The 14,398-nt window shown below is 39.4% G+C and overlaps 1 protein-coding gene across 5 annotated transcripts in view; it reads left to right on the top strand.

Moving 5' to 3' along the window:
* Window positions 1-14,398, top strand: part of trdmt1 (tRNA aspartic acid methyltransferase 1) — a 90,439-nt gene that overhangs the window by 2,591 nt on the left and 73,450 nt on the right. For 3 of the 5 annotated variants that reach the window (XR_006311724.1, XM_043690380.1, XM_043690379.1), the window contains exon 2: window positions 3,236-3,285. The exons of 1 other annotated variant lie outside the window; for it this stretch is intronic. Coding sequence is in view for 3 of the 4 variants with exons in the window: in XM_043690380.1 (XP_043546315.1) it covers window positions 3,236-3,285 (50 nt within the window). In the remaining variant the exon portion in view is untranslated. Of the gene's footprint in view, window positions 1-3,235; window positions 3,286-3,359; window positions 3,406-14,398 lie in introns of those variants that run through there. One more of the 5 variants, XM_043690383.1, reaches the window with a different exon arrangement.

Raw genomic sequence — 14,398 nt, 5'->3', positions numbered from 1 at the left:
ATTAGATTAGATTACAGTGTGGAAACAGGCCCTTCGGCCCAACAAGTCCACACTGCCCCGCCGAAGCGCAACCCACCCATACCCCTACATGTACCCCTTACCTAACACTACGGGCAATTTAGCACGGCCAATTCACCTGACCTGCACATCTTTGGACTGTGGGAGGAAACCGGAGCACCCTTGAAGAAGCTTTCCTCCTCTCTCTGGATAATAAATGTCCAGCCACATTCTGAGGATGAATGAAAAAATGTCATCTGTTGATTACATGGAAAGGCGTAAGAAACAGACATTAAAATGTTTACCCACAGTGGAAACATCAGTAGAAATGCAACTGTGCTACATTTGTATTTAACTAAAGGAATTGTCACAATACAAAAATTGGTATAACAACGAATATTACATCACAGAAACAAGCCCTTCGGCCCACCAAGACTGTGCCAACACATGACACCTTTCCAAACTAAATACCTGTGCCTCTGTAGGGCCTGTAACCATCCATTCCCTGCTTATTCATGGATCGCAGTGCCTTTTAAACGTTGCTATTGTAACAGATTCTACCATCTTCTCTGGCAGCACATTCCAGGCACTTAGTGCCATTATACCCGAAACGTCGACTCTCCTGTTCCTTGGATGCTGCCTGACCTGCTGCGCTTTTCCAGCAACACATTTTTAGCCCTGATCTCCAGCATCTGCAGCCCTCACTTTCTCCCTGAAAAAAAAACTTGCCTCTCACATCTTATCTAAACTTTTACCTTTCTACCTTAAACCTGTATCCCCTATTAATTGACATTTCTACCCTGGGAAAAAAAACTGATTATTCATTCTTTCCATGCCTCTCATTATTTTGTAAATGTATTTCAGGTCACATCTCAGCTTCCAATGCTCAAGTGAAATCAAAGTGAGTTTGTCCTAACAGTCCATCCTCAGTGCATATCACTTGAGTTTTAAATTTCACCAGCTGCTATTGTACCATTTCTCCAACCATTAGTCTGGACCTCTGGATTATTAGTCCAGTGATAATATCACTACCCCTATCCTACACCCCCACCTGCCCCCTCCCCTAAAAAAATCACATGGTTTGGTTCAATTGATTGACTTACAAGGGCAGTTAAGAATCAGCAATATTTTGTGCATCTCAAGTCACATGTAGACCAGACAAGGTAAGTACAATTTTTCAATGTTTTAGAGCTGCATTTATCCAAGCAAGTGGGGAGTATTTCAGCATACTCCTGATTTGTGGCTTATGGTAACATGGAATTTGGGACTTAGGGAACCGTGAGTTTCAGAATTCCTATTCTCTGATCTGCTCTTATAGCTATTTATGTAGATGGCTAATTGTTTTAAGTGTTAGGTCAGTGGTAACCTCAGTATTGTTGATAGTGGGGATTCAGTACTGATATTACCATTGAAAGTCATGGTGGGAGGGTTAGAATCTATCTTTCTTATTGAGATAATAAAGATTACTTGCCACTTATCAGCCCGACCTTGAATACTATCCAGTTTCTGCTGCCTTTTAAATGTTGCAATTGTACTAGCCTCCACCACTTCCTCTGGCAGCTCATTCCATACACTTACCACCCTCTGCATGAAAATGTTGCACCTCAAGCCCCTTTTATATCTTTCCCCTCTCACCCTAAACCTATGTCCTATAGTTCTGGACTCCCTACCCTAGGGAAGAGACTGTCTATTTATCCTATCCATGCACCTCATGATTTTATAAACCTCTATAAGTTGCTGATCTTTGAGGGGCGTATTCTCTCCCTAGTTACTCTTTTGTCCTTAATGTATTTGTAAAAACCCTTTGGATTCTCCTTAATTCTATTTGCCAAAGCTATCTCATGTCCCCTTTTTACCCTCCTGATTTCCCTCTTAGGTATACTCCTTCTGGCTTTATACTCTTCTAAGGATTCATTCGATCTATCATGTCTGTACCTGACATATGTTTCCTTCTTTTTCTTAACCAAACACTCAATTTCTTTATTCATCCAGCATTCCCTATATCTACCAGCCTTTCCTTTCACCCTGACAGGAATATACTGTCTCTGGACTCTCATTATCTCAATTCTGAAGGTTTCCCATTTTCCAGTCATCCCTTTACCTGCGAACATCTGCCCCCAATCAGTTTTTGAAAGTTCTGGCCCAATGCTGTCAAAAGTAGCCTTCCTCCAATTTAGAACTTCATCTTTTAGATCTGGTCTATCCCTTTCCATTACTATTTTAAAACAAATTGAATTATGGTCGCTGGCCCCCAAGTGCTCCCCCACTGACACCTCAGTCAACTGCCCTGAATGTTCAGACTTGATCTAATAAACAGGACTAACTGGTTTAAATAATTGAATGGTCTACACATACTTTTATGCTCCAATTAAACATTATAATTGCAAGTAGGCTGCCAACCAATAGCTTATCTATAATAAAGGAAAGTTTTCAGTTTCAGAGTTCAGATTGTTGATTGTCTGCTTATGACAAACTCCAAAAGTCCTCAAATGAGAATTTGTTAGTTCATAAAGTCCATAAAGGGTGAGACTGAAAATTTATAACGAGAAGCAAGGAAATGGCTGAGAGTTTGAACAGGTATCTTGAAGCTATCTTTACAGCAGAAGATGCAAAAAATGTCCAAGGAAGGTTGTAAATGAAAGGGGAGAAGGGAGCTGTAACTGTCAGTGATCATGACAGTTAGGAAGGCAAATGCAGTGTTAGCAATCATTTCAGGGGGAAGGAATACAAGGGCTGGGAAGTACTGCTGAGCTTTTCTTACACTGCATTTGGAATAGTGTGAACAGTTTTGGATCCTGTATATAATGTTGGCCTTGGAAGAGTTCCAGAGGAGGTTTACTAGAATAATTGCAGGGATGAAGGGCTTGTCACATGAGCATTTGATTTGATGGCATTTAGAAGGATAAGGGGATATCTAATTGAAACTTACAGAATACTGAGAGGCCTGAATACAGAAGATGTTTCCACCAGTAGGAGATACAAGGACCCAACAACCTAAGAGCAAAGGGATGACTCCTCAGAACTGCGATGAGGAGGAATTTCTTCAACTCAAAGGCTGTGGAGGCCAAGCCATTAAGTGTTTTTTTTAAACAGAGTTGGGTAGGTTCTTGATTAGTAAGAGGATCAAGGGTTATTGGGAGAAGAATGGTGTTGAGAAACACATTACCTCAGATCAAATGGTGGAGCAGACTTGAAATGGTCTAATTCTGCTTGTATATCTTATGGTCTTCTCACTTAGAGAGAAAATACTAGGAAAGCCACTGGGACGAAATGCTGACAAGTCTGATGGTGAGAAGACTTTTATTCTAAGATCTTAAAATAAGGTTCTTATATATGGAAGAGGGATGTGAGCTTTGTTGGCTATACTGACAGTTTTGATGATTTCCAGTCGTCATGGAGAAGATGCTGGTGAGCTGTTTTTTGAACTGTTAGAACTCATGGGGTATAGAACACCCACAAATGCTCTTAGGAATGCAGTTGTAAGTTATTGTCTTAGTAACAGTGCAGAGTAGAAACATTGTTCTAAGTCCATATGTTGTGCGCCTTTGACAAGAACTTGTGGTGGTGCCATTATTCTTCTAGGTGGTAGAGGTCATGGGTTCAGAAGGTGCTGTCGTAGGAGATTTAGAGAGTTACTGCAGTGCATCTTGTAGATAGTACACAATGCTGTCAATGTGTGTTGACAGTGCAGCAAGTGAATGTGAAGGTGGTAGTTGGACTGCCACTCAAGTGGGCAGATTCTTGAGTGTTGTTGGAGCTGCATCCATCCAAGAAAGTGAAGAGTATTCCATCACCCTTCTAATTTGTGACTGGTAGATCGTAAATGGACACTAAGGTGACCTCAATTATTCGCCTCAAAAATTCACAGAATTTCAAGCAATGACAGTTTTTATATAGCTGATCTAGTTCAGTTTCCAGTCAAAGGTAATCCTCATGATGCTGATAGTGGGGCATTCAGCAATGGTAATGCCATTGTAGATTAAGGGGAGATGGTCATTGTTTGGCACATGTGTGGTGCAAATTTTACTTGCCACTTATCAGCCCAAGTCAGGATGTTCTCCACATTGTACTGCATATAGACATGGATACTTCAATATTTCAGTGGTCATTAATGGTGCTGAGTATTGTGCAATAATCAGTAAGACTATAAGAAATAGGAACAGGCGAAAGTTATTCAGCTACCATGCCTCCTCTGCCATTCAGTAGGATATGGTTAATTCAGTATTCCTCATGTTCAGTTTCCAGCCTTTTCCCCGCAACTCTTGATTTCCCTATTAAGAATCAATCGCTCACCCTTAAATGTATACAAAGACTGGCTCCCATAACTCTCTGTGGCAAGGAGTTCCAAAGACACTCAATCCTTTGAGAGAAGAAATTTATTCTTATCTCAGTCTTAAAAATGAACAAAGTTAAAAATCACACAACACCAGGTTATAGTCCAACAGGTTTAATTGGAAGCACTAGCTTTCGGAGTGCTGCTTCTTCATCTGGTGGTTGTGCTCGGAGAAGCGCTCTGAAAGCTACTGCCTCCAATTAAACCTATTTGACTATAACCTGGTGTTGTGTAATTTTTAACTTTGTATACCCCAGTCCAACACCACCATCTCCAAATTAAGAATGAACCCCCTTTTATTCTGAGATTATGCTCTCTGGTCCTAGACCCTCCCATGAGGGGAAACATCTTCTCAACATTTACCCTATCAAGTCACTTATGATTCTTATATGCTTCAATGAGATCACCTCTCATTTTTCTAAACTCCAGTGAGTAGAATCTTAACTTGTTTAACTTTGGAAACATACAAGTTTTGACTTCACGATGGAGGGAAGGACATTAATGAGCTAGCTGAAGATGTTCGGGCCTATGATACCACTTGAGGAACTCCTATAGTGATGTCTAGGCTTGAGATGATTAAACTCCAAAAACAGTAACTACCTTTCTTTGAGGCTGCAGAAATGTTGATGCATCGGTTCTGAACTCCCAAAGTTCTAGGAATTTTAGAAAGGTGAGCAAATTGGAGAACTTCAGTTGAAGTACATCTGTTCCAAAAGGGAGGGAGATGGAAATTATAAGCGAGTTAACCTAACATCTGTCAGAGGAAAATTCTCAAATTCATTATTAAAGATGTTGTACCAGGGTGTTTATTGCATTATAATACAGTCAGGCTGAATTAGCATGGTTATGAATGGAAAATTGTTTGACAAATTAATTATAGTTATTTGAGAATGAGCAAGGCTAGATGTAGTGTATTGTGGATTTGCAAAGGCACTTATTGAGGTGCCAGATGAAAGGTAAAAATCACACAACACCAGGTTATAGTCCAGCAGGTTTAATTGGAAGCACTGGCTTTCGGAGCGCTGCTCCTTCATCAGGTGGTGGTCGGAGCACCGTTCCTTTCTCAGGGCAAGCAGGTTTAATAGTGCTTCCTATTAAACCTGTTGGACTATAACCTGGTGTTGTGTGATTTTCAACTTTGTACACTCCAGTCCAACACCAGCATCTCCAGATGTAAGGTTACTACAGAAGAAAAAGGTTTGTAGTATTTGGGTCTATATACAAACTTGGATAGAAAAATGGCTAATACAAACAAAAATAGATAGTCTGGATAAATGGATTATTTTCAGATTGGCAATCTATAACTTAGTGGAGTGCCACAGGCACCAGTGCTGGACCTCAATTGCTTACAACTTGTACTGATGATTTGGGTGAAGAGACTGAGTGTATTGTAGCCAAGGTATACTAATGATACAGAGATTGGAAATCAAGGTCTGAGGAAGTTACAAAGAGTTTGTAAGGTGATATAGAAAGGTTAAGTGAGTAGGCAAAATTTTGGTAACTGGAGTATAATATTGGAAAAAGAGAGGTTGTCCACTTTGATAGCAAGAATAAAAGAGTAGAATATTTAAGTGGAGAGAGACTGCTGCATGTTGTGGTACAAATGAATCTGGATGTGTTTGCACTTAAATCGCAAATGTTTAGCGTGCAGATACAACAAGTAATTAGGAAGGTAAATGGAACTTTGGCCTTTGTACAAGGGTCATAGAGCCTAAATGTAAGGAAGTCTTGATCTATCTGAACAGAACATTGATGAGACCACACCTAGAGGACTTTGTACAGTTTTGGTCCTCTTACTTAAGGACAGATGTACTTGTATCAGAAGCAATTCTGAGAAGTTTACTAGGCTGTGAACTTTGAAGTGCACTGTTGTAATGTATGCAACGCTACATTTTATTTGCCCACATCAAGGTTCCATAAACAGCAGTGAGATATGCAACCTGATAATCTGTTTTAGTGATGTTGATTGAGACATTGGGAAAAGCTCTTATTTTTATTGGGTAGTGATCTAAGATCTTTAATGTCCCTTATGAAAGGACAAGTCTAGTTTAGTACCTCATCAAAACGTTGCACTTCCAATACACAGCCATGATCACTGCACTAGAATGTCAGTCTTAAGTGTAGTCAAGGTTCTATCCTTTTCTAACATGACTCCACTTTCTTCTAACTTAAGTAAAGTGTTGATCCAGAAGGTACCTATGCGGACTTAAATTTGGAATGCTCCATGTGCAGTTATAGCTCAGAGGTATATTGGTACATAGGACTAAGGAGCAAGAGTGGGCCATTTTGTTTTTTAAGCCTTCTCTATCATTTGATAAGATCCTAGCTGATCCGGTTGTGATCTCAACACCACTTTTCTGTTTCCCTCCCATTACCTTCAGTCCTTAATCAAAAATCTACCTAACCCAGCCCCAGTGTCAACTGGGAAGAGAATTCTATATTCTAAGCACTCTCTGATCTCCACTTTAAAAGGGAGACTTCATTCTGAAACTGTGTTTCCTAGTTCCTAGAATCCCTACAAGAAGAAACATCCTCCTGATGTCACAATTGAGTTTCCTCAGGATCATATATATTTCAATAAGAAAATTCCTTATTCTTCTGAACTCCAGTGAGTAAATGGCCAAATGCTCAACTTTTTTTCATAATATGAGCCCTTCATCCCAGGAAATCGTTAGTGAACCTTCTCTGAATTACTTCTAATACACTGCTATATTTTTCAAATAAGAAGACAAAACTATTTTCAGTACTCCAAATGTGGTCTCACCAAGGTTGTGCACAGCTGCAGTTAGAGAGTTATAGAGTCACAGAAATGTACAGCACGGAAACAGACCCTTCGGTCCAACTTGTCCATGCCGACCAGATATCCCAATCCAATCTAGTCCCACCTGCCAGCACCTAGCCCATATCTCTCCAAACCCTTCCTATTCATACACCTATCCAGATGTCTTTTAAATGTTGCAATTATACTAGCCTTCGCCACTTCCTCTGGCAGCTCATTCTACGCACATACCAGCCTCTGCATGAAAATGTTGCTCCTCAGGTCTTTTTTACATCTTTCCCCTCTCACCCTAAACCTATGCCCTCTAGTTCTAGATTTCCCCCCGCCCTCCCCAGGGAAAAGACTTTGTCTATTTATCCTCTCCATGCCCCTCACGATTTTATAAACCTCTATAAGGTCACCTCTCAGCTTCCAGCGCTCCAGGGAAAACAGCCGTACCCTATTCAACTCTCCGTATAGCTCAAATCCTCCAACCCTGGCAACATCATTATAAATCTTTTTTGAACCCTTACAAGTTTCCCAACATCTTTCCGATTGGAAGGAGACCAGAACTTCATGCAATATTCCAACAGTGGCCTAACCAATGTCCTGTACAGCCACAACATGCCTTCCCAATTCCTGTACTCAATATCAATAAAGGAAAGCATACTAAACGCCTTCTTCACTATCCTATCTACCTGCGACTCCACTTTCAAGGAGCTATGAACCTCCACACCAAGGTCTCCTTTTTTCAGCAACACGCCCTAGGACCTTACCATTGAGTGTATAAGTCCTCCTAAAATTTGCTTTCCCCGAAGTGCAGCACCTTACATTTATCTAAATTAAACTCTATCTGCCACTTCTCAGCCCATTGGCCTGTCTGATCTGAAAGGTTAAAGTACCTTTGTTTTACTCTCTCATCCCCATTTAATAAACAGCAATGTTCCATTTAGCTTCTGAATCACTTGCTGTACTAGCAAACTAACATCTTATGATTTGTGTACCAGGACACTGGATCTCTTCGTACCACAAAGTTCTGCATTCTCTCTCCACTTAAATAGTATATTGTTTCCCTACCAAAGTGGACAAAATCACACTCTCCTATGTTATATTCCATCATGCTTTTTTTTAAATAGTTTCCATCAAGGTGATACTGATGAAGTGGCTTTTAGGTATTCAAGTACACTGCACTTAGAAGTTCCCTTTTATCTACTTACTTCTTCAAAAGCTCCAATACATTTATAAAACATGACTTTTCCTTCTCAGATCCAGATTGACTCTACCTAGTTACACTATGGTTATCCATAACTTGTTTGATAATGGATTTTAGCAAATACCCTATTTGGTAAATATTTGGTGAACTTAACTATAGTTTCCTGCTAGAAAAACAAAAGATCTGTGAGCACCTGTGGAGAGAAAAATCAAGTTAACATTTCAAGACTGATTTGATTCTTTTTCGGAACACCAAACAGTCATGTGTTCGCTCAAGATTGGTGAAGTTTTGGATAATCTTGATTTATGGCTGAACATTAACTTTACAAAGTTGCTTTTTCACTGGCATTGTTTTTTTTTGAGATGGAGAGAGACGAACAGACAGACAATATCTTTGCAGTTATCAATTGGTATTGCTTTCTCGTGCCTTTGTTGCTCAAAGGCTGCTGTTGATGTGCATCTCTTTTGTAGATTCTGATATCTGTTTTTCAAGGTGGATAATTGTAGGCTATCTTTCATTTTTCATTATGAGAATTTATCATGCAAGTGCAAGTAGAACAATAGATGTAAATGTTTTGGCTTTCTCTGAATTTCAGTCCCTTTTCATGAAAATAATTATTTCAGTGTAGCCATTCTATTATGTCTTGTAGGTTGTCTGGGCTCATCAGGTAATCACTGCAGCCATTTCATTTCATGAAAGTCTTGGCTATTAAAGTCAAGTGATGAGAGTTGAATATTGATTGTCAGTTTCCGTACATTCAGTAAGAAAGTTACCATCACTATGATGGGATTGAACGATAGGCCTTCCAAAAGCCAACAGGAAATACAGGAATGGTTATGTAAGCAGATTATGGAAAGATGTAAGAACAACAAGGTTGGTGTATTGGGTGATTTTAACTTCCCTGTTATTGACTGAGACTCCTTAGCACCAGGGGCTTAAATAGGGCAGAATTTGTTACGTGCATCTAGAAGTGTTCCTTGAAACAATATGTAGATAGTCCAAGGAGGGAAGGGGGCAAACTGGACTTTGCACTGTGGAACAATTCTAGCCAGGTGATCAAAGTTTGACTTCTTACCTCGGAAACTGAAATTAAACAAGGCCCTTGAGAAAGTTAAAGGAACAGGAAAAAAGCTTAAACAAGGAATTTGGAGGGCTAAAATTAGGTGTGAAATGTCTTTTGCATGTAGAATTAAGTCGAATGGGAAAGTGAGGGCTGCAGATGCTGGAGATCAGAGCTGAAAATGTGTTGCTGGAAAAGCACAGCAGGTCAGGCAGCATCCAAGGAACAGGAGAAAAGATTCCTGAAGAAGGGCTTATGCCCGAAACGTCGATTCTCTGTTCCTTGGATGCTGCCTGACCTGCTGCGCTTTTCCAGCAACACATTTTCAGCTCTGATCTCCAGCATCTGCAGCCCTCACTTTCTCCTCGAAGATTTTAACCTACTGCGAATCCTCTTACAAGGATGCCTTCCTTGAAGAAACTCTCTTCCTCCCCCTGCAAGGATTTCAGTGAGTCCTTCTCTCACTGCACACCCCAAGTTCCTGAAGAAGGGCTTATGCCCGAAACGTCGATTCTCCTGTTCCTTGGATGCTGTCTGACCTGCTGCGCTTTTCCAGCAACACGTTTTCAGCGAATTAAGTCGAATCCCAAGGAATGTTTCCTGTATTTTCGGAGCAAGAGGACCGTTAAGGAAAGGGTAGATCCAGTCAAGGACAAAGCAGGGAATTTATGCGTGGAGCCAGAGGAAGTTGATAACATACTTTAATTAGTATTCACGTTGCATTAGTATTCACCAAGGAGAAGGACATGTATGATTAGGGGGTATATGTTGATATTTTCAGGCATATCAATATTAAGAAGGAAGTGGTGTTAGGTATCTTGAAAAACATTAAGGTAGATAAGTCCCCAGGGTCTGATGGGATCTATTTCTGGATATTAAGGGAGGCAAAAGAGGAGTTGCTAGCAATTTGACAGAGATCTTTGTATTCTTTTTAGCCACAAGAGAGGTCCCAGAAGACTGGAGAATAGCCAGTGTTGTTACTCTGTTTAAGAAGGGCTACAGGGCTAATCCAGGAAATTATGGGTCGGTCATCCTTACATCAGTGATAGGAAAATTATTGGAGAAGATTCTCCAGGACAAGATTTATGTGCATTTGGAGAAGAATGGACTTATTAGGAATAGTCAACATGGCTTTATGCAGAGGAAGTCTTCTCTCATGCTGGGCTGAAGGGCCTAATCCTGTCCTGTCCTGTACTTGTTTTGTGTTCTAAGTTCATAATAAATGAGTAGCCAGAGTGTCAAAATAAGCAGTCTTCGATTTAAAGTTGAGATGAATAATTTCTTCTATAAGGTATTTAGTCTTTGGAATTATCTTCTGCAGAGAGCAGGTGGTTGGGCATTGAATATTTTTAAGACTGGACTTGTCGAATTTTTGATCAGCAATTATGGGGTGGGGGGGTGCAGTCAGGATACAAATGGGGTTAAGTCTATGATGAATCAGCTATGATCTTATTGAATGTCTGAATTAGTTCAATGGACGAACTGGCTTTCTTCTACAATATTTTTAAATGATTTTAAACTAACACGTTTCTGTACAAGCCATGATTTGTTCACTCTTTATTAGTCCCCATGCATTCTTTTATATACTAATTTGTTATTCTTTAATCACACAAAACATGCCCTAATTATGGGTAAGTATGCCCTAAGTATGACCTCTACAGGCTTTTATTCAAACTTTCCCCAGTCCATCAGATTTACTCTGGGTATCAATAACCAAAGGCAGTCCCCGCAATGGGATGAACCTAATTGTTCTTTATTGAAGCAAGGTTACTTATATAGGTTTTTGTGGTATAAAGCATGTTTCCTTACTGAAAATTCACGATAACGCGATTAACAAATTGGGGAACTTTCTAAAGCATGAACTTTTAAAGCATGTATTGTTTATAACACTATTCCAGCCCCATTCATTTAAGTGGTAATGCTATTACGCAATTTTCTAATAACATGGAGTTGTATGAGAACGGAACTACTGCATTTTAACAAAAATGACTGTATATCATTTACGATCCCAAGTGACCCAACGATAGTGAAGGTACGGTGATATATTTCCAAGTCAAGATGATGAGTGCCTTGGAGAGCAACTTGCAAGTGGTGGTGTATTTATGTATTTGCTGCCCTTGTCCTTCAGGACTGAAGTGGCTGTGGGTTTGCAATGTGTATGTTGAAGGAGCTTTGGATTTCTATAGCCCATCTTCTAGATAGTACACACTACTGCTATTAAGTTTGGGTGGATGTGGTACCAATCAGGTGGGCAGCTTGGTCCTGGATGATGTCAAATTTCTTGTGTTGCTGGAGTGGCATCATCCATGCAAATTGAGAGTATTCCATCTTCTTGGCTGAGCCTTTGCTAATGATCGACAGACTTTCACAAGTCAGTAGATTACTTACTCTTGCAGGATTCCTAGACTTTGACCTGCTCTTATAGCCACTGTATTTGTATGGCTAGTCCAGTCCAGTTTTTGTTCTGTTCCGGGATGGTGATACTGGGGGATTCAGAGTTGCTACCTGTTCTCCTAGTTATTTTTCCTTTCTGAATACTATTTGATGATGAGGTACTACTTTTTTGTGTGTAGAAATTGGTAATGCTAGCAATATGCTACTGATATAAACTAAAATATTAAAAAAACCAAATTACATATATTTAGTCAATATACAAACTTTGACTTACTTTAATTACTGTTTATATTTATGTTTTCTGTTAATGAATTGCAAATCTGAATCAGCCAATTTTCACTGGTCAACTGATAATGAGTAATTCAGAGTAAACTGCAAGGGTTTTAAGATTGAATGTCTAAAACAGTGAATCATACTCACTACACCAGACCACAGATATTTCCGCTGGACTTGAAAGGACTTATGTTTGCACATAAAGCAGCAGTAAAATTTATTGATTAGTATGAAATTTAAGTAATGCAGTTTTATTCAGGTTATAATGGTATTATAAAATATTATTAAATATTTAATAATACTATTATAACCTGAATGTTTAATAATAGCCCAATTTTGAAAATCCTGCATCACAAGTGGAATTTGGAAAGATTATTGCAGTCATTGATGCCGTTAGAAAATTACTCCATTGATTGAGAGAGATATGTGTGTATACACATGCAATCCATTTTGCCTGTTCAGTTTAAGTGATAGTTTTTTTTAAATGTATGCATTACTTCAGTCGAGGAGCAAACTGAAAACATTTGTTATTAAGTCTAAATGATTCAACATGAATAATATCCTTAGAAATCTCAGAACGGGTAAGCATGGGTTGCTGAGTTTGATTTCTGTAATGCCATCCTAGTCAACATAAGCTCCAACAAAACCTCCATGTTGTCTTGACCTGTCAACATCAATCTATATCGTATTCGATCCTACTCACCTACACTCACTTATTGCAACAGCCTACTGTATGTCTGTCTGTCCCTTGTTCCACTATCATAGCCTTCTACCCTAAAATAGTCATAGTCACTGAAACCTACTTTCCTGCCACTTCTCTTCCTAGCATAATAAGCTTCCTTAAAATCTATCTTAGTCATACTTTGGTCATTTCTTGCAAATATGATCTTAAAGTCAGTTCTTCCTCTTTTGGTTGTGTGTTGGGATCTTCGCTGTGATAAAATGACAATATGTGCACATGATGTTGTGATAAAACACTGGAAATTACCCTTTCAACTTAAATGATGATATAACCAAGCAATTTAAAAGATTGTGAAGACCACTTTTACTTTTTGGACTCTGGACTTTAAAATGGAAACAATACTGCTTTAAACCAAGGCGCTATCAAACAAAGATGTGGCAGTTCACCAACACTGAGTGTTGAATCTACAATGTGGTCTTATACAAGCAGAGGGGGAGAAGGCTAGACACCTCATTTGTAACTTTATATTTTTATGGGAATTTCTTAAAATGTGTAGGGTTAAGTTTTGTGTAATTATATGCTAGCAAATTTGTGTTTCTGCCACTAGTTAAAAGTAACGAACATGCTCGAGTAAAACTCAATCTCATGTAAAAATCAACCTCCTGTTTTTGGCCAAAAAATCTGGAATTTTCCATGTTTCTCATATAAAAGTCAACCATAGTTCTTCACAGATAAGAGATCAACATTTGTGAGTCAAGGTATTATCCTGTACATAAATGTTACAATGAGGAAATGATTTTTTTTTCATGGTATTATGTGATTTGATGTACAATTCGCACCAAGGGAGATAGTGAGGAAAGAGATCAATCTGAGACTGGTATAGTTGAGCACAGAAGTGAGTCAAACAGTCAGGGCAGGCAGGGACAACGTAGGACTAATAAATTAAACTGCATTTATTTCAATGCAAGGGGCCTAACAGGGAAGGCAGATGAACTCAGGGCATGGTTAGGAACATGGGACTGGGATATCATAGCAATTACAGAAACATGGCTCAGGGATGGGCAGGACTGGCAGCTTAATGTTCTGGGATACAAATACTCAGGAAGGATAGAAAGGGAGGCAAGAGAAGAGGGGGAGTGGCATTTTTGATAAGGGATAGCATTACAGCTGTGCTGAGGGAGGATATTCCCGGAAATACATTCAGGGAAGTTATTTGGGTGGAACTGAGAAATTGGGATTGTATTATAGACCCCCTAATAGTCAGAGGGAAATTGAGAAACAAACTTGTAAGGAGATCTCAGCTATCTGCAAGAATAATAGGGTGGTTATGGTAGGGGATTTTAACTTTCCAAACATAGACTGGGACTGCCATAGTGTTAAAGATTTAGATGGAGAGGAATTTCTTAAGCATGTACAAGGCAATTTTCTGATTCAGTATGTGGATGTACCTACTAGAGAAGGTGCAAAACTTGACCTACTCTTGGGAAATAAGGCAGGGCAGGTGACGGAGGTGTCAGTGGGGGAGCACTTTGGGGCCAGCGACCATAATTCTATTCATTTTAAAATAGTGATGGAAAAGGATAGACCAGATCTAAAAGTTGAAGTTCTAAATTGGAGAAAGGCCAATTTTGATGGTATTGGGCAAGAACTTTCAAAAGCTGATTGGAGGCAGATGTTCGCAGGTAAAG

The sequence above is a fragment of the Chiloscyllium plagiosum genome, chromosome 5, assembly GCF_004010195.1.
Source record: "Chiloscyllium plagiosum isolate BGI_BamShark_2017 chromosome 5, ASM401019v2, whole genome shotgun sequence".
Lineage (NCBI taxonomy): Eukaryota > Metazoa > Chordata > Chondrichthyes > Orectolobiformes > Hemiscylliidae > Chiloscyllium > Chiloscyllium plagiosum.
This window is presented reverse-complemented; position numbering and strand designations above follow the sequence as displayed.